Below are 26,311 nucleotides of genomic sequence, written 5' to 3'. Positions count from 1 at the left end.
AATCAGCCCTCTGCCCAATCCCCCTGAAATTGGGGTGGTAGTCTCCACCCATTAGGCACTACCACCCCACCCCACTATTTTGGGGCAGATCCACTTTCTGCCCCCAAACTGCCCCAAAGTCACTAAAACTTCAAAAATTCTCAAAAAATCACCCCTTTGTCCAAACCCCCTGAAATTGGGGTGGTAGCCTCCACCCATTAGGCACTACCATCACACCCCACTATTCTGCCCCAGGCCACACTTTCTGCCCCAATATGCCCCAAAGGTATGAAATTTTCAGAAATTTACCAAAAATCAGCCCTTTGCCCAATCCCCCTGAAATTGGGGTGGTAGCCTGCACCCATTAGGCACTACCACCCCACCCCACTCCTTTTGCCCAGATCCCATGCTATGCCCCCGAACTGCCCCAAAGTCACTAAAACTTTAAAAATTCACCAAAAATCAGCCCTTTGCCCAATCCCCCTGAAATTGGGGTGGTAGACTCTACCCATTGGGCACTACCACCCCACCCCAAAATTTTGCCCCTGGGCCCCTTTTTACCCCCCGAATCGATTCAGATTCGGATTCGGATTAAATCCGAATCCGAACCAAATCAAGGGTGATTCGGGTGACCCAGATTCGGGCACAAAACAGAACAGGGGTGATTCGGTTCGGGTCCGAGCCAAATCACCCGAAATCCCAAATTGCACACCCCTATTAAGCACACACACAGAGAAGAAGCAGGAGGCGGAGTGTGGATTCTATGATAGCATATTAGAGTGGATTGATGGTGTCTCATTGAAAATCTCATTTGCTATCATAGAATCCACACTCAATACCTCAGAAACAAGAGAACCCTGTACCCATGGGGGTGCCCCTACCAGAGATCCCTGTACCCCATGGGTTAGAAACCCATGGGGGTGGTTGGCACCCTATGTGCACTACACCACCACTTGCTCTGGGCCACCCCAGCACCCCCATGTGCACTTATAGGGCTGCTGAAAGCTCCATTATAACTTATTATGAGGAAAAACCTTAAAGACGCGTAAACTTCAAAAATCACTTAAAAATCACCTCTTTGCCCAATTCCTTTCAAATAATTCTGATAGCTTCCTTGCCCACCCTAGGAACTACCACCCACCACACTGCACTCTACGACACCCCTTTCCCCCCGACATGAAGCTATACATTTGCTGCAATCCTAATTATTCTCTATGAGGAATTCAAAAACACTTAACAATTCACCAATAATCAGAGGAGTGTCCAATTGCCTTGAGATTTTTTGGGTGGTAGGCACCCATGCCTGTCTACCACCCACCCTGCTTTTGTGCTCCTAGGTCCTCCACAACAGGGGATATGGACTGGTTCGGGTCCCATTATACTCAATGAGAAAAATAATTAAAAATATTTCAAATATTCATAAAAAATCATAGGGTTGTCTGATTGCTTCAGGGTTTACATGGTTGTTGGCACCCATGAGTGCTCCACAATAAGAAATAATGGCCTGGTTCGGGTCCCATTATATCCTATGAGAGAAAAATAAAAATATTTTTCAAAAATTCATAAAAAATCGTACGAGTGTCCGATTGCTTTGGGGTTTGGGTGACAGGTACCCCTGGGTGCCAGCTACCATCTGACCAATTTTCAGCTTTCCGAACCGATCCGAACCGGTCCGAACCGGTTCAAAACGAACCACCCCCAGTTCGGTTCGGATTCGAACCGAACCAGGGGTGGTTCGGTTCGATCCGAACCTCCGAACCGGAACCGGTTCGGACCCGAACCGGTTCGGATCTGAACCGGTTCGCACATCCCTACTTACAGCCATGCAGGGCTGTCCCATGGTGGTGGTGGGGCATCCTTAACATCTGTAAGTTAATAAACTTATCCACCTGGCTCACTAGTCTTGCCCCCTGGCCTGGGCTGGATGCCACTGACACTGATCCTGACCCTCTTCAATTTTGCTTCACCCCCTGACACCATCCTTTCCCCTCTCACCAGCCTCTCCTCCTTGGTATGTGTTCTGTCCACTTCTGCTCTGGCTGTAGCAATGTGCAATGTGTGCCTGGCTCCTTTGCCTGCTCGAGGTCCATCTGTGTTGCCACCACTTGGTCACCTGACCCTCCTTTGCTCTCCCCAGCAGCACTGTACCTGAATGGCTTTGTTTCCTTCATTCAGGCATCTCACAGAAGAAAGGAGGGTGGGATGCTTGGATGGAGGAAACAAAGCTGTACAAGTACAGTGCTGGGGAGAGCAAAGGAGGGGGTGGATGATAGTGAGTCAATGCAGCTGGAGTGGTGAGTGGCGACAGATGGATCCTAAGCAGGTGAAGCAGTCAGTGGATGCGTGTTGCTACTCCTACAGCAAGAGCAGCAGCAGGATGGAATCAGTGGCTTCTGGCCCAGGGACTGGCATAGCTGGTCAGGCAGCGCATTGTGGAGCCCCTCTAAGTGTAGGGCTTGGGGCAAGCACCCTGATTTCTCGTATCTTAGAGCAGGTCCTGTGGTCATGTGTAGTTTGGCCCAGATTCTTCTTACTTTAAGAGTTTTGCCTTGATATGGCTTTAAATCAATGTGGTTGCCACTTAAAAGTCCACTCCCTCTGTGACCAGGCAGAACTAATATATCCAGCATCTCCACACAGCCTTTATAGCCCTTAAAAATTGCTCTGTCTCACACAGATCTTTTTATTGTCCCTAGGCTACACAGACTGAGTTCCAGCAATCTCAGAGCAGGCATTGTGCTGACCAAACTTCTTAAAATCTTTATTGCTCTAAATGGGCTAGTGCCATTATTTCCACTGTTTCTGCACAGTATTGCTTAGAATGTGTCCAGCTGTGTGATTTAGAGCAACAATAAAAGTGTAGGTAGCAGTACTTCATGGAGTGGGAAGAGGGTTAACTGGACTTGTTTGGACATTTGCATCAGTGGTGAGGTTCTATACATGATACAGCACACAGCAGAAATTGGGAATAGGGGTGGGGGGCAAGATGGGTAGAGGCTATATACGGTATCCAGAGTTCCATGGTAGCTGGATGAGATAAAAATGAAACAAATAAACATAAACAAACAATGCACTGTAATCCTCAGATCCTTTGTGCCAGTCCTATGTTCTTGTCAGTCATCCCACAGACTGTACATATCCATTGTGAAGTTTTCCTTCCTTTCCTGTATATCAGCATATCTACCAAAGAAAACCACATGGCTCTGCAGTGGCCAGGAGTCGACACTGACTCCACAGCACAACTTTACTTTATCAGGCCCCTTGCAGCACTCAGCACATGGCAGGTGGGTTGCATTTGGTAGACTACAAATTGTGCACGACTCTCAAGAATTACTCCTGTGGCTGCTTCAATTTAGCAAGAAATGCACAAAATCTAAAGCTGTAGTTATCAATGGTTTCAATTTTGGGTTGGTGTTGACTATTAAAAAGTCAAATGCTATAGTGTTTGGTGCACACCCCAGATTACTAATGGAATCTTTGGAACAAAAGCACAAGCCAAACTGTGCTACTCACCAGACTCGAGGCACCCAGAATCCAGGCTTTTTTTCACCAGGCCTTAATTTTAAATTTAGATTTTTGGAAACACTTACACTTATTCGGAATATGCCGTGACAATCTTCCTATCACAAAAAACAATAACAAACAACTCATGTGAAATATCAGTCTGCATACAAACTAAAATATTCCATATGATAAAACACCACAAAATCATATTGTAAATGGAATTAAAAGTATTACTTTTAAATTTAAGAGACTGACAACTTCATCAATCATCATTCCACTCCAGCAAGGATGATCCAGGCATGAAAAAAGACACTAGTCATGATAACTGAATGAGGAAAATACCTTGTCCAGAACCCACTGAATCCCTACAACATGTGTCCCACTGCCACCAATCCTGTAGTTCAGAACTAAAATCTTCCAACCCTTACTTGTGGCTTGATTTGGCTTTAGGCATGGTGGGTGGATTTGGCTCAAGGCATAGAAGAACCACCAGGAATTCAGTAAGGTTTAACACAAGCTTCATGTTGTTTATTTTGTCATTTAAAAACTTAGATGTTTTAAAATTCAGATCTTAAATGGATATTGTAGTGATTGTGACTATAAAATGAGCAGTCTAACTAATCTTATGCCAGTCACTTTGCCAATCTCCACCTCAGTGATGACTCACAACTGGGAGGCCAAGAGATGTACCAGGCCTTTTAAGGACTCAACTCTCAGCTGCTGCAATAAGAGTTCCTGCCTTAGCTAAAACCTTGGAATCTTCAGTCCCTTTTGCTCTTGCAAGCCAGACTTTGGCTTCTGTTAAACTGATGCCTTGTAGTATATGTATGTATGTATTCGATTTTTATACCACCCTTCCAAAAATGGCTCAGGGCAGTTTACACAGAGAAATAATAAATAAATAATATGGATCCCTGCTCCCAAAGGGCTCACAATCTAAAAAGAAACACAAGATAGATACCAGCAAAGGTCACTGGAGGTACTGTGCTGGGGGTGAATAGGGCCAGTTACTCTCTCCCTGCTAAATAAAGAGAATCACCAGCTTAAAAGGTGCCTCTTTGCCAAGTTAGCAGGTGGACATGTATGTAGTCGCTAGTAGTCCCATGATGACTCCTAAAGAACCTCCATCTTCCTTTATGGTCCTCCTTTCCTTGCCAGTTCTCTTGCTGTAAGTTCCCAATGCTGAGGAACTCTCTTAGTAGGTGAGCAGCTTCTCCCTTGATGCAGGTACAGGTTCTTTTGACAGTTAGAGCTCAACTCCCAGAGAAAGACTGCCACAGTTAATCAGTTTGTCTTTAGCAGACTCCCCTCCAGTGTTCCCCATAAAAGGGATTTCCAGATGTTGACTACAACTCCCATATCCCCCAGCCAAAGGGAATTGCAGCTGGGGATTATGTCGACAACATCTGGGAATCCCTCTTACAGGGAACACAGTTCCCCTCTTGTTTCCTGTTCTGTGCTTTAGCTCTTTTTGCTTCCTCCTGGCCTCTCAACATCAGTCCCTGGAAGATATCCTTCCTTCTCTCCTTGCTTCTTCCACCAACCGAATCTCAGAACCTTGGCTGGATCCTTGACTAATCTAGAACCAATGCCTGCCCAGTTCACCAAATTTTGTGCAATTTAATTGCCTCTTGAATAAATAAACAATGAGGCCTATGGTTGGTTAAAACTCAGCATAAACCAACCCAAACATTACAGCCACATCACTTCATTTTGAGGATAGGCTACAGTACATAAATGTATCAGATATACTCTAATACCATACAGTTCATCCTGAGGCCAAACTTTAACTAACATTGTTAAGTGAAATAAATGAAAAGATCCACAAGAGTAATTTCTCCACAGGAAAGTACTAATATTTTGAAGAAAACAAAACTTGTTCTTACCCTTAGAGTAATCTGAGGATCATTGCACTTTGCTAGTTTTCCAGCAAAAAGCTGAACTCCAAAGCTTGCAAAAACAAGCATTAATGTCAGCAAAAGAATTGAGACCTGTAAGAGTAAATAAAACGCCAAACTTCCTTCAAACAGCTTTATGGATGTTTCAACTTAAACCACTAATTTATTCAGAGGATAACTTCTTTCATGTTTTTCTGGGTGATCCCTGGCCTGACTCTTAGGAGCAGTTTGCTAGTAAGGTGGGGTGGCAGTTGCCTTTGGCAGTGGATTGGTGCAGGTGGCAGATTGGAACTTGTGCCACCCACTGCCTTTGCTGCCTCACTGCATGACTGCTGCTGCGACCATCCCATCCTCCTTCTCTTCCTCCCTGTAATCTCCCATTCTCCAAAAGGCAGAGGTTGGGAATGTTGGAGCAGCAGGAAGTGACAAAAAGCCAATGTTTTGCCATGTGCCAGGAGACAGCAGAGAAAGGAGAGAAAGAGAGAGAGGAAGGAGGAGGAGGAGGAGGAGGAGGAGGAGGGCTGCAGCAGCTACCATCACCAGCAGGGAGGGCAGTCTTGTGCCCCAAAGGCTTGCATGAGTCAGATTGAGTGCTCCTGATATGATATTTGTAAGTCCTTTGAATGAGGGTGAAGATGAGGGACTGCTGGCAACAACCTCCCTCCATTCTCTGTGCCATTGCAAAGGTTTGCAAGGGTTGGATCCAGCAAGGAGCACGGGGAAACAAAGGAGGTCAGCAGCTTCCCATCCCAGCTTCCATCACCTAGCAAAGGCCACCAATCTGATCCTTGAAAATCCCCAGGGGAGCAGGGCCAAGATGGAGAGCTGCCGGGCAGCCTTCTGTCGGGTTCCCTCTTCCCTTGCAAAGGCTTGCAAGGCCTCTAAAAGGGATGCCCAGGGTGATGAGAAGAGGCTGCCAGTAAGCAGCCTCTGCTTCTCAATCTGCATCCGCTTTAAAAACTGCACGGTGTAGGGCTGGCCCTGATGGGGAAAGCAAGACTGGGGTAAGACTGCATTTGGTAGTTCACCTCAGATGTCCCAATACATTGCAGGGTGCTTGCTGACTGCTATTTTATATATATAAAGGCTTTTGAATGAGAGTATTGTTTTTTTACTGCTGCTGCTTTGTGTTAGGTATTATTATTATTTTATGGGTTATTAATTTTTATATAGATAATATTTTATATGTATATTATCTGTACTTTTGTATAATATATTTTAATTTTTGAGCTTATCCATACCTTTGTATTTTAATTATGCATTGTTTTAATTCTATTGTAAACTGCTTTGAGATTATTTTAATGACAAACATTATATACATTGAACAATAAATAAATAAGTATAAATGAGAGAAAGAGATATTGTCTGGAACAAAGCATGAAGATACTGAAAGATAAGCAACTGTCTTTTAGTAGATGGATATCCGCAGCAATAATATTGCTTCTACAATAATATTCACTTTGCTAGTGGCTTCCCATGAAATTGCAGAGGAGAAAAGTCTTATTTACAGTGCTGGCATGTTCTAAACAGAATGACAGCTAGGAACATTCACATTTAAAACACTCCTTATTCTAGTCAGGTACATAACGAGATTCTTTATATTTAGGAACATAGGAAGCTGCTTTATACCGAGTCAGACCACTGGTCCATCTAGCTCAGTATTGCCTATACAGACTTGGCAGAGGCTTCTCTAAGGTTGCAGGCAGGAATCTCTCTCAGCCCTATCCTGGAGATGCCAGGAAGGGAACTTGGGGACCCTCTGCATGCAAGCATGCAGGTGCTCTTCCCAGAGCAGCCCCATCCCCTAAGAGGAATATCTCATAGTGTAGTCTCCCCATTCAAATGTAACCCACAGTGGACCCTGCTTAGCAAAGGGGACAATTCATGCTTTCTACCACAAGACCAGTTCTCATGCACACATGTAAACCCCTCCACAGTCACACACTGATCTCAGTAGCTTGCAAGCCCACCCAGACATATTTCACTGTATTTGCACAAGCACCTACAAATCCTGTTCTCCATGCATTTGACACACATACGCTACATGACTCAGCCACAGAGCTACATGCACAAACTGCTCACTCATATCACTTTGGCATGACAGGGTGGAATGGCCACCCTTTAACATTTGATTCTCCCCAATCCCTGTTCAAAGCTTCAGCTTTGGGATATAGGTGCCCCTGATGTTTACACTGCTGTAAGTAGCACTACAGCAATTACTGCACTGTCTAGCCAAAGTAGTGCACTTTTCCAAATATAAATTATTGCATGTTTGTTTGGAAACTGTCTCTGATATCCTCAAATCTAGCAGATATGTAAGGACTGTGTACCAGAAATGAATAAAAAAATCACTCAGTCATGTTGTAAGGCCCTAAGTGGTGTGGGCAGCACTATGTCCAGTTAGTTTTGACTTTCCCTATTCTATGAATGCAGAAACAAACTTATAATTAGTTATAACTAGACATGGTTAGACATGGTTAGCTGGTGCTAAGAACAAATAGGTTTTTAACCTCCAATCTTTAGGATGTAGTCAAATGCTTTAACTTGAAAATATTGTTTAATGATTTTACTTTTTAACTTTGTTTTGGAACACACACCAAAAATGGTACATACTAGAAAGATTTCCTTGAAGCCGCTGAATAGCTCTCGGACAACCTTTCTCATCTGAGGCACCAGTTTGAAGATTCGGAGGGGCCGGAGACAGCGTAGCACCATTAAAAGCTGAGCTCCTGATTTGGCAGGAACGTTCTGAGGCATCCAGCAGAGAAATATCAAGCTTACCTTTGGAAAGAGGTGAAAGAATACTGAATATAATGCACTGTTTCACACAGAACACCAGAACATTCTAAATGGGCAGGCCAATTGTATGTCCTGCTATGTCTGTGCTTGCATGAGCGTAACACAGCTGTAATGTTATATACTAGTATCAAAGTAGGAAACTTGAGAAGAACACAGAAATAGTAGTCAATGTACCAAACTGTGATGGCCTGTCCTACAAAATCCCTGGCAATATCAACATGTTCATATTAGCCATGAATGGAAGGCACTAATACACCAATGACAATGATAGGAATGTCATGACATCATCACAGAACCTTTCCTACAACCCCTCCCATAAACAATGCACAAGTAGAGCCAATGGAGAGTCCACAGTGCCTCATCCAACCCAGTGGGCAAGGGGACAGTGACTGATACCTGCTGACACAAGCTGTAGAGCTGCCTTCACACAGAAGTTCAAATACCCTGACAGCCCAGCAACAGCCTGCAGTCAACCTTTTTGACAGTGCAGAAATGAATGCCATTTCATTTATATTAGTCTGCCAGCACCACAGCCCAGAGGTTAGAAAGCCTGCATAGAGAATCTGTAGGCTACAGCCAGTTCAAGTCCCACTGTAATACAAATGATTCCACACGACATGTTTGTTTTGGTGTCTGTGTGTGGTGGAGAATATTGCTCCCAGACCCCAAAGAAGACAGGACACACATATATGGATGAAACTCAGGCCATACTTTATTGACCCCAAATTTGGGGGGAGATGCAACAAGAAAACAAAAACTGGAATGCGGGCAACTCTACCCCCTCACATCCAGCCTCCTAGCGAAAGCTGTCCAGCCTCCTAGCGAAAGCTGTCAGCCCCCCACACTCTGTTGGGCAAAGCAACTAGGCCAGGAGGAGGCCATCAGCAGCTGCTGGCTAGTCACTCCCTGCCACACAGTTTACTGTGCCAAGGAGGTGGCAGCCCAGGTCACACACCCCTTGAGCCACACAGCTCTGAGTGGGTAAGCCAAGCTACCACCTAAAGTGGTACATTCCCAGCTTCCCACAAAACCCTGAAGGGCTGTTCCCATGCACCACCTTTCACCCACAAGGGTGCCTCTGGTTGAACACCGAGAAATCCTTACTTCCATGTGCCCACACAAACTTGCCGGTGTGACCAACTTTCTAAATGCAGCTCCCAACCCTAAAATCCTCCAAAAAACTATCAGTGAGGAGTCGGCAAAAAATCCCCAACTACAGCCAATCAAGTTGGAGATCAAAAATTCCTTCTCGGCCCAACAAGCAACCAGCTAATCTCGCACTGAAAAACGGGAGGGTGAGTTGGAGCTGAAATCTGGATGTGTTGTGAGGAGAAGGAGGGAGCCAGGCCAATGTGCATGTGACTGTGGCCAGTTCCCTGACTGGTTGAAAAGGCACGAGGCAAGGAGGGGAGAAATGTCTGCCCTGCCTTCTAGCAGCCTGAGCACAAACCCCACCCCACCCCATCGCACTCAACTTCGCAGCGCCAGGTGGAGTGGCATTGCCCCCAGACTCAAAAGAAGACAGGACAAATGTATATGGATGAAACTTGGGCCACACTTTAACTAAAAATTTGAGGGGAGATGCAACAAGAAAACATAAACTGGAATGTGAGCAACTCCACCCCCTCACAGGGGCATCCAGCCTTCTAGCAATAGCTGTCATACTCTGCACGCTGTTGGGTGAAGCAACTAGGCCAGGAGGAGGCCACCAGCAGCCACTGGCTAGCCAACCCCTTGCCACACAGTTTACTGTGCCGAGGAGGTGGCAGCCCGGGTCACACACCCCTTGAGCCACACAGCTCTGAGTGGGTTGTGAGGAGAGGGAGGGAGTGGGCTGGTGTGCACATGACTGTGACTGGCTTCCTGCCCAAAAAGGCCCGAGGCAAGGAGGGGAGAAATATCTGCCCTGCCTTCCAGCAGCCTGGGTGAAACCCCATCCCACCCGACAGCTTCACAGTGCTGGGTGGAGTGGCACACGTTTTGCAAAGGAGAGGAAAAGGGGTCATTTGGACAAGGAAGAAACAGCAACTTGGCTCATAGCTCAATGGGGTTTAGAAGTGAGGTGTGGGCTGCTTCACTCCTGGAATACGCTGATGTGACATCCACAAAGCAATGTCTGCCTTTTAGTTATGCTGCTGCCAACAAGCTAAGATGGAAAAGAGAGAGAACAGAATTCAGACTCCTCCCCACTCCAGAGGCAAAGAGCAGATCACAAGAACAGTCAAGAGCTTCAGGGTGGGGCCTTTTGTAGCCTCCCAGGAGTTTTCTTGGGCAAACTCAGATTACCCAGTCAAATAGATCAGTACTAAAGGGACTCTATGGAGATCCATAAGCTCAGTAAAAAATAAAAAGGTTCCAGGTTTTCTTTCTGGCAACAGGATCCCAGAAGTAATGGCTGAGAAGATCCACATACATACCTGAGATGGTGCAGTTCTATCACCAGAGTGGCTGGCTATAGACCTAAAGCTTTCTTGAAATAACTGACTGTGTCATTCATAGTTCTGGATGCTTTCTGTTTTGCCCTGTCCTCTTTATGCTATCTAGTCATACTTCCTTCATGTTCCTTTAGCTGACTGGGAAAATGACCACTGGACACCATCAATGGATCTTTTTATCCATCTCCCCTGACTTCACTTCACAGAAGCAACATGGCTAGCTTTATCACACAACAATAAATGGTGGTGAGGAGAGTCAAAACAACACTAGGCTTCCCTTCCTTTGCTCAGTCAATGCTGTGAAGACCTTCAAGCCTGATGGGCTATTGTAGTGGAGGCAGGGTTGCAAAATGCATTGCAAATTGCAATGCAAAATTTATGTGCAGTGTACTCTGTGAGTGCAGCTTATTCCGGCCATAGAGAACAATGGGTAAACTCAAAACACCTAACTAATTTTGGTTAGTCACCAAAATAACAAACATTTCCTCAGAATCTGCATAGGATCCGATGTGGTTTTTTGGGAAATTGCCTGCTTGCCCTTTTTTTGTGTGGGTTTGATGGTAGGTAGCACTTATCATGTCTTACCACCCAACCCACTTTGGTGTCCTTAAGACCTACCCATGGGGAACCATGGGGTATTTCAGGTTTCCCCATTGTTTCCTATGGCCGAAACACTTGAAAAATTTCAATCTATCTGCGTTGTTTCAAGCTTGAAACAGAATGCATATTCAATTTCGTGCACATCCCTACATCTGAGACTTCTCAATGAGTCCAATGGGTGTGTTTTTACCACCTACTCTGTGGGCACGATGTTATGCTAGCACATGAGAAGGGAGGAAGCTCAGAGTGAGCAGAGTATTTCAGCAAAGCTCCACTCCTACTCCTACTCCATGCTCTGCCCACTGCCCACTTTCCTCTCCAGCATTGGTAGGCCCACCTGCAAAACAGTTTTGCCAGTGTTATGCCACTATGGATTCATTGCACTGGCATATCACTGTGCTCCACTGGTACAAGGTATTTTTTTGTTTTTGTAAAATATTCAGTAAAGAAAGGATTGGGCTCCTATTGAACTTTCTCCACTCCCAAACAACAATGTACAAATCAATATGGAACAGTACACATTTTTGATCTCTTTTTAACTTGTTGGAATTATTTAGAGTGCACATTCAGTGCAGAATTTTTGTTCAAAGAAAGAATAGAAGAAGGATTTCTGGAAAATGACCTCATTTTCAGACTGCAGACACACAAGGCTTGAATACAAATTGACTGTGACAAATCGTAGTCATTATATCTGTGACACAGCCTAATTTCTACAAGATTTAATCAAGCTCATAATGTTTTCACTTAGAACTCTTGTTTGGATACATTGTTGTCATGATTTATTTATTTTTTTAAAAACCAGTCTCATTTAGATAACGTTAGTATCTATTATGCCGTGCCTGGAGAGCTCAATATTAAACATTTTATTTATTTACTTACTTACTTACTTACTTACTTACTTACTTACTTACCATGTCCAGTGAAGGCATAGACCACATAGGCATAAAACAGGACAGATACATATGCTGAAGGCTAATAATCTAAAATAAACCAAAAATTACCAGCCCACATTACACAGGCTCACACCAGCATTTCCAATCTGCCCACACTGCTGCAGGCATCTAAAAGGACTAGGATTGGGGAGACCTGAGATCAAATCCCTGTTCAGCCATAAAACTCACTGGCCCCGTTTGGACATAACACCAAACCAGAGGTAACATGCCAGTTTGTGATCGTCTGAACATGTGAAACTGCAGTTCCGTCACCCAACCGAGTCTCAGTTTTTGCTCCCAAACTTGAATTTGAATCCTAGGTTTGTAGTGAACTTCACTGCTGACACCTGAGGTTGGAAGGTGGTAGTGTGAATTTTGCTGCCACTATCACCTTGGTTTTGTGTGAAAGCTCCTCCTGCTACCATCAAGAGGTCGGCTCAGGGCAGCCCAGAAATGCATCAGTTCTAGGGTGTGTCGCACTGACCTGGCCACCTCTTGGAGCTGCTGCCCTGTCCCCTGCCATCTTCATTCTCCTCCTGGCACTGCTTGGCCACAGGGACGCCACATCCCTGGAGTTCATGCATTAAAAGGGTCAGAAACACATTGGAGAAAGCCCACTCTTTGACCGTGCTTTGGACCTCAGGTGTTCCTCGGCAAGAAAAGGATGGTAGAACAAGACGGAGGCAGGGGGAAACGTCACCCATGATTCATCACTGTGGTGCTTTGTTCAGAAATACATAGAGCTCTGGTAGCACAAACAATGGAACGTTCCTAATTCTCTACCACACTCATCTCTATCACCCTTTTAAATGCAGCAATCACAAGACTACAAGCAGAACCGCCCCACCGCCCCCGTCTCCAAGCTGGGATGCATACAATGCAGGTAACTCCTCCTGCCCAAAGGTGGGAGTTACAACGGCTTCTCCAGGTGTCACTTTTCTGGGCAGGTAGCAGTTCCCAGAAACACCAGCAATTAATTTGCGTCAGATCCGCCCTGGGGTCCAGGAGCAGCTGTGCAGAAACTATACAGCATCATTCTCATGGGGCACCATTTCTGCTTGCACCCGTCAAGCCAACAGCCAATGCCCACTCGCCTCTATTACTCAGCAGCATCCCCTCCAAGACCCCATAACAATTTCAAAGTGCCCCTTGCCATCCTGCAGTTGTCAATTATTGTGCTTGTGCATGACCATCTGGTTTCATAGTTCTCACAAGGGCTGTACCGTGAATGGTGCAAGGAAAGGGTTAAAATGTCTGCCCTGCCGAGGGCAGGTGATCAATGCTGAAAAGGCACGATTACATGGAGCACACCCCCTCTAACACTGCAGCTTCAAGAGTGTGATTATGCCTTGACCACAGTGTGCTGATGTGAGCAGAATGGAGCCTGCTGGTATGCAGCTTGGGTGGACCAGGAAAAAGGGAGGGTTCCTCTGCCCAGAAGCTGCAGGTCGCAAAACCACAGTTGAACAATCATCTGGAGCATGATTCCCAGCTTCACAGATTAAACACACCTTTGTCTACTTTGGGTTTGACGCTATGTCCAAACGGGGCCACTGGGTGATTCTGGGTCAGCCACTTAGCTCTCAGACTAACACACCTTATAGGGTTGTTCTGGGGATAAACGTAATTAAATATACTGCTCTGGGCTCCTTGGAGGAAGAACAGAATATATATGTATTAATTAATTTTTAAAAATCTTTCTTTCTTTCTTTAAAATATTTGTATCCCACTCCTCCAGTATGATACTGCTTGAGGTGGATTGCAAAGACAATAAAACAGATAAAACAGTAGGTCTTGCACAAGAGCACAATACACAAATACTTAAAGTTGCATACGCACACCTTAAGGGGCAGAAGCAACAGAAACAATGTAAGTTGCTCTCCTAAATTGCTGGTGCACAACTTTAAGTACTTGCACAATTGTGTTCTTGTGCAAGGCTGCTGACATTTTCTTAATCGCCCACCAGTGCGATTAAGAAAATCTCTAATTTTTTTGATCTGTGTGCAGAATGAGTTTTGTTCTGGGTGGCAGTATCAAGGCAAGTGTGCGCACACATGCATTCAGAGTGGGGACTTCCTGATTCAGCATGAGCGGGATCTAAAAGTGGACATCAAAAAACTTGTGAGCATGTGCACGTGCGCACACCTTAGAAGGAACACTGTCGCCTACTGCAGCACAAGCCAATCAGAAATGCCAGTGTAAGCCTGTGCAATGTTTGGGTATTGTATGGTAGATGTACATATGCACATTCATTCAAAATGTTTTTACTGGGAATGAAGCGAGTTGAAGAGAATAAGATAAAGGAAAGCTAGGCAGAAGAAGCAGGCTCTGATGATGAGACATTTTTAACAGTACTGTAAAGGCAAAGGAAGCAGAGCTAATCTGGTTGGGGTGAGTAATCCAGTTGCATGGGTGGCAGAGGAAAACTGGCACAAGTGATAAGATAATGAAGCACACACAATATGGGTTGGCAGTAGAGGTGGAATGCGGGATGAAGCACACGCGACTCAGCTGTGAGTCAATGGATATATTAGGGCTGGCCTGCTCGCTAGGTGAACTAGCCAGCTGCCCAGGGTGCCAAGCTGGGAGGGGCACCGATGACCAGGGTCATGTGGAGAATCCCCGTCATTCAGCCAGCTGGGTGACGGGGATTGCCCCCATCACCACAGTCAGCCATATGATAGGTGACCATGGACAGGTGTGTGCAGTGTGCACTGTCAGAGTCAGCCAGCCACAGCCAGAGTGGCTGATGGGAATTGCCTGCCCACCTGATGGGAGGCACCTGCCCATGCAGGTAAAAGGGGTGGGGGTGTGCCAAAGCCAGGCTTCACCTTAGGCACCCCCAACCCTTAGGCTGAACATGGCACATATTTGCATGTTTGAATTCAGGCATCCAAGATGGCACTGGAAATGCTGCAGTGCAAGACTGACAATACGAGGGAGGGATGCATTTCAGTGGTGAAGACAACTCAGAGAGTATGAATGGCAAAAAGTTGGCAAGTGGACCTGGTGCTTCTTTCTCCATTCTGGAGTAATGTGGAAAGTGAGGATGCTAGAGAGCAGCTTCTAAGAAACATATCAGCAAATTATAACAGTACAGCTGGATCATGTTTTTCCATGCACATTTGTCAAACACACAAATGTGAAAAGGCCTTTGGATGCCTATATGCTATGAATATACCACTGAAAGTACTCTGAAGGTTAGGTGAAAGCTGTAGCTACAACTAATTACATTCGTTCCTACTGTAGACTCCCAATTAAACTCCAAGTTTCTGTTTTTAAAGGTTAATCATGACAGTTACAGAAAATGAAGCATGTTGGAGAAAAATTAATAAAGAATAAAAACTTACAAGATAGATAAATATATCCATGACACCACCAAAGTCTCTTATGACCGCCGTTGGAGTAAAAAACAAGCCATCGGCCATAATCTTTAAATTAAGTTCAATGCTCATGAATATTACAAAAACATATTCAGCAATCTGAAGAGCAAAGAGAAATACAGTAAGTATTTAGTACAAAAGTTTTAAGAAAAACACTTATTTTACAGAACAAAGGAGTGTTATTTCCACAAAACTACCTGAAGTGTTGGTGCGTGCATCACTCTTCGAAAGGGAGATTCAAACATCATTGAAATGCAAGAACATATAGTAACAATGATCATTACCCAGTCTAGGTAAGTAACCAATCCTAACAAATCACTGCAAAATAAAACAAAGTAAACCTAATTAGAGGGAATCTCTGATAACTATGACAAATAGCCATTGGACATCCTCCATAGATTACTATTTCAACATTTTAGAATGCATAATCAAATTATTCCAGGAATATATTAGCAAATAAGTACTTTATGGAAAAATAGTTTAAAAGAACCCCATGCACATAAATATATAAGATGTAATAAGATAGGTTTTTGGTTTGGCTTACTAAAGTTGGTGATATTTGGTATTTTTCACTGCTCCAGTAACAGGATCTGTTTTTGAGCTGCAACAGAATAAAAATGACTTCAGTTTAAGCTATATTATGGCCTACAATCATCATATACATTATATAATAGATTCTTGGATCTTCTTCTAGGTTAAAGCTTTACAACTTAAAAAACAAACAAAAACCAAGGTCATTTTTAGTTAAATTATCATCCAAACTCTTTCATTTATGGCATGCCAAGAAAAGTGTTAGCAAAAGCCACCAGAAACCAGTTATAGTCTAGACGTTATTTTGTTTTTAGTTTTGAAAAAAGATGACCAAAGGGGTGACAGATGTCATAGAGATAAGTGAACTGTGCCATGGATATCTATAAAATGATGGAGAGAGGGTTCCCTCCCCCACCCCATAATTCTAGAATTGGGGGTTATCCAATGAATCTAACTGGTACTTGACTGACAAAAGGTAATAGGTTCTTGACTGACTAAATAAATTATTTAGTATGTACTTGGTGAATTAATTAGTGTAAAGAATTCACTACCTCAAGATGTGGTGAAGATTACTTTGTTAGATGGCTTTAAACAAAGGTTTAGGCAAATGCATGGAAGGCAGGTCTATCAATGGCTATTAGCCATCATTTCTAAATGGAACCTGCCAAGTTAGAAGTGGAATTATTCTGAATATTAGCCGCTGGGGATAGTGGAAGAAGGTGATTGCTGTCATGTCCTGCTTATTGGAAGGAGAATTCTGAACTAGATGGACCTTGTGCTGAACTATCAAGGCATCTACATGTTTCTATCTTTTATGGTTTAGTCTGGAAGTTTCATGCCAGTCAGTCAGTCAGTGATGCTCAAGCAGCTTTATATATACTGTATAAATGAAAATGTTTATTATTTATTAAGTGCCTATCACAATGAGGCACTATACTAAATTATGTGACAAAAATGTTGCTGTGCTCACAGTCTAAGCATCCTTTGGAATTGCTGTATGAGTTCCTGAATATGAACATAAGAATAAGAACATAAGAATTTTCACAGGTAGGTTCTAGACCTTGCCCAGACTACCAGAAAATTCAAAAATCCTGGGAAATCCTTAATTTCAAGGAATATCTGGAAAAACTCTCCCATATGAAACACATTGGCTATTATACCTTCCAACAAACTTCAATCGCTATGCTTTTTCAGTTCTCTGAGTTTCAATGTGTCAGTTTCCCACAAAAACTGCTTAAAAAATGGAAAAATGTAAATAATATTGCAACTCTATTACATCCTCAAAAGAAAGTGCCTCTTCCACTCATCAACTAACAAAGAGTGACGGGAGAGTGAATAGTCATTTTTGGGACACGAGGAATGCTTGTAAAATGCAAGCCCTTTTACTAGTATCATATAACTTTTTTTCATTGATGTCCCAGTAATCTCAAAGTACAATTGTATGTGTGTTTACTTGGAAGCAAACTTTAATGGATTAAATGTGATTTAAGCCCATGTTAAGTGTGCATAGGAGTGCAGCCAACATCATTCTTATTCCAGTAATTGTCTATTAAGGACTTTAAAGATAAAATTCAGCATTTTGACTGACAACTGGAAGTCTGTAGGAATGTAGTGCAAATGCTAAAGTAATATTATGCTTTTTGACCTCTCATGTTTGAGATCACGTGAAACCTTCCAAAAGACTTCAAGAGCAGCTCCAAGAACAGGATGGTACTCAAGTCTTTTGGCTAGTCCTCTTTTGGTGTCCTGAAAGCAGAAACAGAGTTAGTATTGGAAATGATGGCTGACATTCTGACCAAATTACTCAACATAAGTCATGACTAATTTGCTCTATTAATTTCAGTGGGACTTTTGTTGAGTAATTTAGTCAAGATGTCAGCCAATGTTTTAATGTGAGGGAAAGTACATTACTTGAAAGATTGTATCACTGTACATGGCAACAGCAGCATGCACATATTTTTCAGTTGTCATCTGCACTTGTTCCAATGAAATTATCTTTCATCTCAGTTAGAAACTGGGCATCTGGCTACTGGCTGGTGTGGATGTTAGGAAAATGTTAGGGATCTACTGGGATGCAAGAACACATGCTCACGGCAGAGGTGACAGCTGCAGTTGTCCAAGTCTTTCCTGAGATTCTCCACCCAACATTCTCCCAAGATTCTCTGTCCAACTTCCATATCTTGGGGATGGGAGAATGTTGGGTGGAGAATCTTGGGAACCAGACTTGGGTAGCTTCAGACATCATGCCCACTGGGAGTACACTCTTACGTCCTGGAATATCTCCTATATTTTCCCAACTTCCAGACCAGCTGGCAGTCATGTGAAGCTGCCCACTGTTTCTTTCATCACATAATGCAAAACCAATTGAATAATTGCTGGGAATGTAAAAAGTCTAGTAGCAGATCTAGAAAACTGTCTAGGAACAGATCTAACTTAGCCACACCTCAGATGCTTCTTTGTAGTAAACCTCCTTGCCTGCACCATAGTTTTTCACTTATTATGTGGCATAGTGTTATCCTGTTGTGGGTTTCTCTGCCCCAACCAGCACACACTATTAACATAAAATGGCACAGTGGGGAACTCACAATCTGATTATTGATGCAGTTGCATGGTGAGTGGTTGTAGATGTTATAGCATGGGGTGAAAAGATGCCACCATGAGGAAGTAATTGGGGTGTAGATAAGGTAACATCTGAACCTTGAGGCTGCATATGAGGTTATCAAGGAAAATAGAACCAAGGCAACAAGCATTCAGTCACAAAGCACTCATATACTTACGCATTAAAGCGAGCTCGTACAACTACTCGGCAGAAATTTCTGAATCTGTGTTCACGACCAACTATGAAAAGAGGCTTGTCAAAATATGGATGATTCTCTCGTAACTCCTCTTCCTGGACTTTCCTTTTAAGAATATAAAGATTTAAAAGATATTCAGTCACAAAGATTAGAGATGAGCATGAAACAGATTTTGAATTTCATTTCGAACTTGAAAAGAAACACAAATGGCTGAACTGTTTAGTTGAAACAGCAGTCATACCAGCTGTTTCAATGGAATGAAACTCAAAATGTTTCAAGTGTTTTGGCTGTAGGGAACAATGGGGAAACTCGAAACTCCCCATTGTTCCCCATGGGTAGCTCCTAGGGACACTAAAGTGGGTTGGGTGATAGTGCATGATGGGTGCTACCTACCACCCAACCCACAAACGAATTGGGCAAGATGGAGATTGCGGGGGATCCTATGGGGATTTTGGGGGAAGGTTAGACATTTGTTAAAAACTGCCCACCCATGTGCCCATTTCTTTTGTGGGCTGGGTAGTAGTGGGCACCCATCATACACTACCACCCAACCCACTTTGGTGCTCCTAGGAGCTACCCATGGGGAACAATGGGGTGTTTCGAGTTTCCCCATTGTTCCCTATGGCCAGAACAAGCTGCACTCACAGAGTGCAGTATGCACATATGTTGTGCATTTCAATTTGCAATGCATTTTGCAACCCTGCCATTAAAACATTGTAGAAGCACACAGTAAAAGGGAATCCTTCCCAACACAGAACACACATTTCAAATACAGTCCAAAAATGGCAAAAAAAGAATTACTGACTCAGAATCCACTGCTAGCCACAGTCCCTGCACTGCAATAACATCATTCGCACAAGTTGCTCTCTCACACACAATTATGACTCCTTCCGTCACTTTCTACCATTGCAACAACTGCCACAGTAGGCCCCTTACTTAGCAGCAAGCTTAACTAGAGCAACTTCAGCCACAGTTCAAGTACATTTCAAATGCAGATTGCAGAGAAGACCACAGCAGTGAGTGAAACACAAGTTAGTCTCAAGACCAGACATGGAGCTCATCAGAGCAATCACCAAGAAATATTATGCATGCACGTAGATACACACACAGCTGCCACTGTCCATTTCTTGCCACAACACTATCTCAAAAACAAAACAAACCACAACTCAAGGAAGGCAGGCACCCAAGTTCTGCCTTTGAGATCCAGTAAAACCAGATAGTTATAGCAGCAACAGCAACAGATATTATATTCAGTAGGAGTAGAAATCGACTTGATGGCACACTTTACTTTTACTTTACTGAGAAAACCACAAAATCAAACCAACCTTCCTTTCATCCTGATGTATCCTCTTCAAGAGAGGCACACTATAACGGCTCTCTCTGCCTCCCCATCCCTATAAATCTTGAAACCCCCTCCTTTTGGGTTCCGTCCTCCCTCCCCCCAGCCATTGGGGACACAGTTGCCTATGAGAACACTTGATTTGTATGTTAACAATCAAACCAAAGATATTGCAAGCCAAACAGAAGTGAGTGCTAGAAAACCAACAAGAAAGGGGAAAAAGTGGTGAAAACCAATCGGCAAGCGGGGAAGAAAATGGAAAATAAAGCTCGAAATGTCAAAACATTTCAACTCAAAATGCAGTTGTTTTGTTCCAGGCTCGAAACAGGCCTTTTATTAAAATGGTGTTTTGTTTCAAGTTCGAAACACTTGAAATGGCCCATTCTGAGTCAAAAATGTTTCATTATCAAAACGTTTTGAACATCCCTAACAAAGATGTCAAACTCAAAGATATACCTTTGTTCTTAGACAAACCACAAAGGTGCAGTGGACAGAGAGTTGAGCCTGGATATTGGGGGTGGGGAAGTTCAAACATCTGCTCTGCTGTGATGATCACTGAATGGTTTTAGGTAAGATATTATCTCTCAGTCCTTTAAACACACCTTTCCTTTAAACACACAGCATCCCTACAAGGCAGTCTACTGCATTGTCACTTGTAGAATTGTGCCTGGGGATGTAGTCAACAGCAACCCAATTCCTTGTGTTCCATACCAGTATAGTTTACATAATATCTCTACAGACAGGAGAGACTCCAGCCTTAGCCACCTGATAGGCTTTCCCGCATACAGAGTGTGAGGCAGGAGTTTTGAAGGAAGTTATGAACACCTCTAGACAAGGATGATCTCAGGAAGCATTAGGCCTTTGAAGTTCTCCTTAGGGCTTGAAGGCTCACCTTTACGTTTGTCATTGGATGTAGATCATTAAGTTCTTGCAGGTGACTCTGGGCAGGTTCACTTGATCCGCCAGCAAATAAGTAGGGAACTGGTGGTTTCTGGGGAGTGAACACTCCTAGGGTATGTGTCAGCCGAACCTGCCCACCCCCGATTCCCAAGTCCCCTACCTGACATTCTCCCAATTTACGTAACCGAGATTTAAAAGATTGGTGGAGAATTGTGGGCAAAGTGAGGTGGAGGGATCAGGAACCAGCAGGGGGCAGGTTCAGATGTGATGCTGGCTAGTAGGCTTGCCTGAAACGTTTCAGAGCTGGGGGCGGTTTCGGTGCCAAAACACCGACAGGGGAAGCACTTTAAGGGCAGGGGAGGGTGTACTCACCCCAACCGCCGCATTTCCCCCGCCGGTGCACTGTTGTTTTTAAGCCCCTCGGGGCGGTAGCGTTCCTCCTTGCTGCCCAGTTTCCCCCGTCAGCCGGAATTGGCCAGCACGCATGCGCCCATCATGCGCGCGCACACGGCAGAAGGGCACGTGCGCGCACTACGGGCACACGCGTGCTCGTGACTTCCGGCCACTCAGTAAAGTTATTCAGCATAAGAAAGCCTACAGAGATTTAATTTCTAAATACCTTTTCATTTCTGCTTGTTCTTTCTTTTCTTGGATCATTTTTATTTCACTGTCTTCTCTCTGTGCATTTCTGTACCTTACAGTGTTAGAATGCTGGAAGCAGAACAAACATATTATTTACTTACTTATTTATTATCTATATAATTAATTCTCTTAAATATATCCGTCACTAATCCCACGCGTGGCAGCTCTTGCAAGAGCTCAGAGAGCTGCTGGATAGGGACAGGTGGAGGGAAGAAAATGGCGGCAGCCAGCTGGAGGACCAGGAGTTAGCAGCGGTAGGTGGCCAATGGCCAGGGAAACGACGACGGCAGGTGGAGAAGGCAGGGGCAGCCAAGAAGCTGCTGGCCCAGTGGAGGGTGGCGGGGAGAAAAAGCAGGTGGGCTGGCTTGCCCGCCAACCAGAAAGCGCTGGAGTAGGGGGAAGCAGGCAGAGGAAAGAAGAAGCGGGCTGGCCAGAAAGCGGGGTGGTGGTGGTGATGGTGGAGAGAAGAAACCAGAAAGCGGCGGGAAGTGGGGAGAAGCAGCCAGCCAGAAAGAGATGGAGGGGATAGAAAAAGGCAGCATCGGGTAGGTGGGCTGGGAGCAGGTGGCGGTGGCCTTGCCCAGCCACCGGGAAGTGTAGGCAGGTGGGAGTAGGGAGCGGGCCGGCTTTGCGGCTGGCCCACCAGCTGGAAACTGCAGGAGGGTAGGGATGTGCACAAAACCGGTTCGCCTGGTTCAGTTCGGATCCGAACCGGGTCCGAACCAGGAGGGGGTGGTTCGGTTTTGGTTTTGTCCAAACCACCCCCTGGTTCGGTTCGGATCCGAACAGGTTCCACTGCTTTCAGCAGCCCCATAAGTGCACTTGGGGGGTGCTGGGGTGGCCCAGAGCGAGTGGTGGTGTAGTGCACATAGGGTGCCAACCACCCCCATGGGTTTCTAACCCATGGGGTACAGGGTTCTCTTGTTTCTGAGGTATTGAGTGTGGATTCTATGATAGCATATTAGAGTGGATTAATGGTGTCTCATTGAAAATCTCATTTGCCATCATAGAATCCACACTCAATACCTCAGAAACAAGAGGACCCTGTACCTCATGGGTTAGAAACCCATGGGGGTGCTTGGCACCCTATGTGCACTACACCACCACTCGCTCTGGGCCACCCCAGCACCCCCCAAGTGCACTTATGGGGCTGCTGAAAGCTCCATTTTAACTTATTATGAGGAAAAACCTTAAAGACGCATAAACTTCAACAATTAACCAAAAACCAGCCCTCTGCCCAAATCCTTTGAAAAAATCCAGGTAGCTTCCCTGCCCCTAAACGGCACTACCACCAACCCCACACCGCTCTAGGCCACCCCTTTCCCCCCAACGTGAAGCGATACACCCTTCATTATATCTAATAGGGGGAAATCTTAAAGACACGTAAACTTCAACAATGAACCGAAAATCACCCTATTGCCCAATTCCTTTCAAATAATTCAGGTAGCTTCCTTGCCCACCCTAGGAACTACCACCCACCACACTCCACTCTACAACACCCCTTTCCCCCTGACGTGAAGCTATACATTTGCTGCAATCCTGATTATTCTCTATGAGGAATTCAAAAATAATTTAACAATTCACCAATAATCAGAGGAGTGTCCAATTGCCTTGGGATTTTTTGGGTGGTAGGCACCCCTGTCTGTCTACCACTGACCCCGCTTTTGTGCCCCTAGGTGCTCCACAATAGGGGATATGGACTGGTTCGGGTCCCATTATACTCTATGTGAAAAATAATTAAAAATATTTCAAATATTCATAAAATATCATAGGGGTGTCTGATTGCTTCAGGGTTTGCATGGTTGTTGGCACCCATGGGTGCTACACAATAGGTAATAATGCCCTGGTTCGAATCCCATTATATCCTATGAGAAAAAAATAAAATATTTTTCAAAAATTCATAAAAAAAATCGTACAAGTGTCCGATTGCTTTGGGGTTTGGGTGACAGGTACCCCTGGGTGCCAGCTACCATCCTACCAATTTTCAGGGGTCTGAACCGGTTCAAAACGAACCACCCCCGGTTCAGTTCGAATACGAACCGAACCGGGGGTGGTTCGGTTCAGATCCGAAACTCCGAACCGGAACCGGTTCGGATCCGAACCAGTTCGCACATCCCTACAGGAGGGCGGGAGGAGAAGCGGGCCAGGCAGCGGAGGCACAGATGCTCTGCGCTTCATCCAGCTAGTATTTATATACCACCTGATATGTGGATCTCTATATACAGTATCTCTAAATCAGTGTTCTATTTTTCACTGTGAAATCATATATTGTATGTGATTGCCTATAACCTTTTAAAGTCCTCTCCCCACCACACCCCACTTTCAACCAATACTATAAGGTTTTTACTCAGGTTCTGAGAAAATTCATACCTTGATTTGTAATTATATTCAATCATTATATATGATTGGCTACTCCACTATTATATATATAAATTGAGGCATGGTCCATTACAAATTAAACACCTTTAAATGTCACTGAGTTTAATAGAAATGCTAGGCATATGTAAAATATCTGCCATGATGGAACTTAAAAGACATTGGCAATATTGTACTCTAATCCATTAATACCACTTGACCTATTCAAAATTATTACTTGGTATAAGGCAGCAGAAAGTTATTACTTGGGATAATGACAGAAAAACAAAAACCTTTCTTGCTAACTATATCTCTGAACCTGTAAGATTATTTCAAGAGAATGAAAATGTCTATATTATTTCTTGACAATTTTGTTTGACAGTAAGAGAGGCTTTTGTTTAAAAATGTAAAATAATAATTAAAAAAAAGAGCTGTGGACATATCTCATTTTAGAGTGCTTTTTGACAATGACTGCTGTTTTTCAAAGCTGCCTTTTTAGTATAAAAAGGTTTATATGCAATTTTATTTATTTGAAGTTTTCATTTAGCAAAATACTTCCCGAGACATTTTAAATTCTATTATTCAACCCATCATATATTTTAGACTTACCTCTTGGGTTAGTGTTTCAAGAGATTTCCCCCTGCTAATCCGTTGACTGTTGGAACCATGTCTGAGTGACCTAAAACAATCACATTCATTTATTTGATAAATGCATATAGACCAAATCATGATCCTTATGTGATGCCCATTACTATATAGGACACTATATAGAACACCTTCTAATCAGCTTACAACAAACTTGTACATTGCCTTGTCTAGTCTAATCTATTATATAAAGGATAAACCCCTTCCAGTTCTGTTTAGCCAAGTCAAGATACAGTAGAAATGAATGAAGCAGAATACTAAGAGTATAGAATTAGATATGGGCGCCTGGATGGGTGGGTCGAGATGTCCTCCAATCCAGTAGCAAGAAGAAGCCTTCATGGTGAGTGACCAATGCTCCCTTCTCTGCTGTTGGATGATGACATCTCACATGGGACATACCACAGTATTAGACCAGGCGGGGGTGTCAATGTTTACTGGGATGGAAGAACATGTTAAGGAACAAATCTGCTGAAGGTGAACGGAGAAGAACGATGCAGGTCAATCTTGTAGTGCCTTGTGAAAGTGGAATGGAGATACCCATGTGGTGGCTCTGCATATTTGACTAGAGGAGCATTTGTGGAAAATGCAGCTGACGTAGCTACTGATCTTGTAGAATGTGCTGTTAGTGTGAGTGATGGAGGCAGATGCTGCACTTCATATGTCAACACAATACAAGCTTTGATCCATCTTGCTATTGTAGACACCTTCTAGCACATTGAAGATGGTAAGAAGAAAACAATGCCTCCATTGATCTGAAGGATGCGCTTCATGATAGGTATGTCTTTAAGCTGCGATGGACGTCCAGTTTATGACATTCTTTCCCCCTAGGATGGATTGGCTTACAACAAAAAGAAGGAAGCACAAAATCCTGGGAGCAATGGAACACAAAGGAGACTTTTGAAAGAAAAGAAGAATCTGGAATCAACCTGACTGCATCCTGTGGGGGGAAAAACCAAAGGTTGGGATTAGCTGACAAAGCTCTCAGCTCCAAAACCTGTCTTGCCGATGTAATGGCCATGAGGAATGCTAGTTTCCAGGACAGGATGTGAAGGGGTACTGAGAAAATGGGCTCAAACTGAGGTGCATGAAGGACCTACAATACTTTATGGAGATCCCAGGAGGGGAACCTGTGTACTGTTGGAGACAAGGTGAACGTCACGCCTCTAAGGAACCACCTAAGGTTTGAGTGTAGATGGAGAGAGCAAGGTGGCAAGTGCTGATGCTTGGCATTTTAGGGTATTAGCCCTAAGACTCTTTTCTAGACCGTCTTGGAGGAATAGTAGTAGTTCCAGAAGGCTTCTGAGAAGTTGTGTAGTCTGCACTAACAGAGAAAAACCTGCCATTTCATTGATATATTCAGTTAGTGGAATCTCTCCTGGATGCTAAGATAGTGTCAAGAACCTTTGGAGTATGTCCATGTCTCCTCAGGATGTTGTGCCCAGTCTCCATGCGGCAAGCTTGAACCATGCTGGGTCATTGTATAGTATGGGCGCCTGATAGAAGAGATCTGGAGACACTGGGAGAAACCACAGGCCTGCAGTTGCTAGATGTAGAATTTCCATGAACCATGAACA

At 44.1% G+C, this 26,311-nt stretch overlaps 1 protein-coding gene across 10 annotated transcripts in view; it reads right to left on the bottom strand.

Moving 5' to 3' along the window:
• NALCN (sodium leak channel, non-selective) overlaps positions 1–26,311 on the bottom strand; it is a 378,362-nt gene that overhangs the window by 31,224 nt on the left and 320,827 nt on the right. For all 10 annotated transcript variants that reach the window (XM_053305984.1, XM_053305985.1, XM_053305986.1 and 7 more), the window contains 9 exons: positions 24,702–24,771; positions 21,715–21,806; positions 18,839–18,961; positions 16,075–16,131; positions 15,728–15,848; positions 15,498–15,629; positions 7,995–8,162; positions 5,370–5,474; positions 3,493–3,599 (listed from right to left, as the gene is read on the bottom strand). In XM_053305984.1, coding sequence (XP_053161959.1) covers positions 3,493–3,599; positions 5,370–5,474; positions 7,995–8,162; positions 15,498–15,629; positions 15,728–15,848; positions 16,075–16,131; positions 18,839–18,961; positions 21,715–21,806; positions 24,702–24,771 — 975 coding nt within the window. The remainder of the gene's footprint in view (positions 1–3,492; positions 3,600–5,369; positions 5,475–7,994; positions 8,163–15,497; positions 15,630–15,727; positions 15,849–16,074; positions 16,132–18,838; positions 18,962–21,714; positions 21,807–24,701; positions 24,772–26,311) is intronic.

This window comes from Hemicordylus capensis, chromosome 3 (assembly GCF_027244095.1).
Source record: "Hemicordylus capensis ecotype Gifberg chromosome 3, rHemCap1.1.pri, whole genome shotgun sequence".
NCBI lineage: Eukaryota > Metazoa > Chordata > Lepidosauria > Squamata > Cordylidae > Hemicordylus > Hemicordylus capensis.
This window is presented reverse-complemented; position numbering and strand designations above follow the sequence as displayed.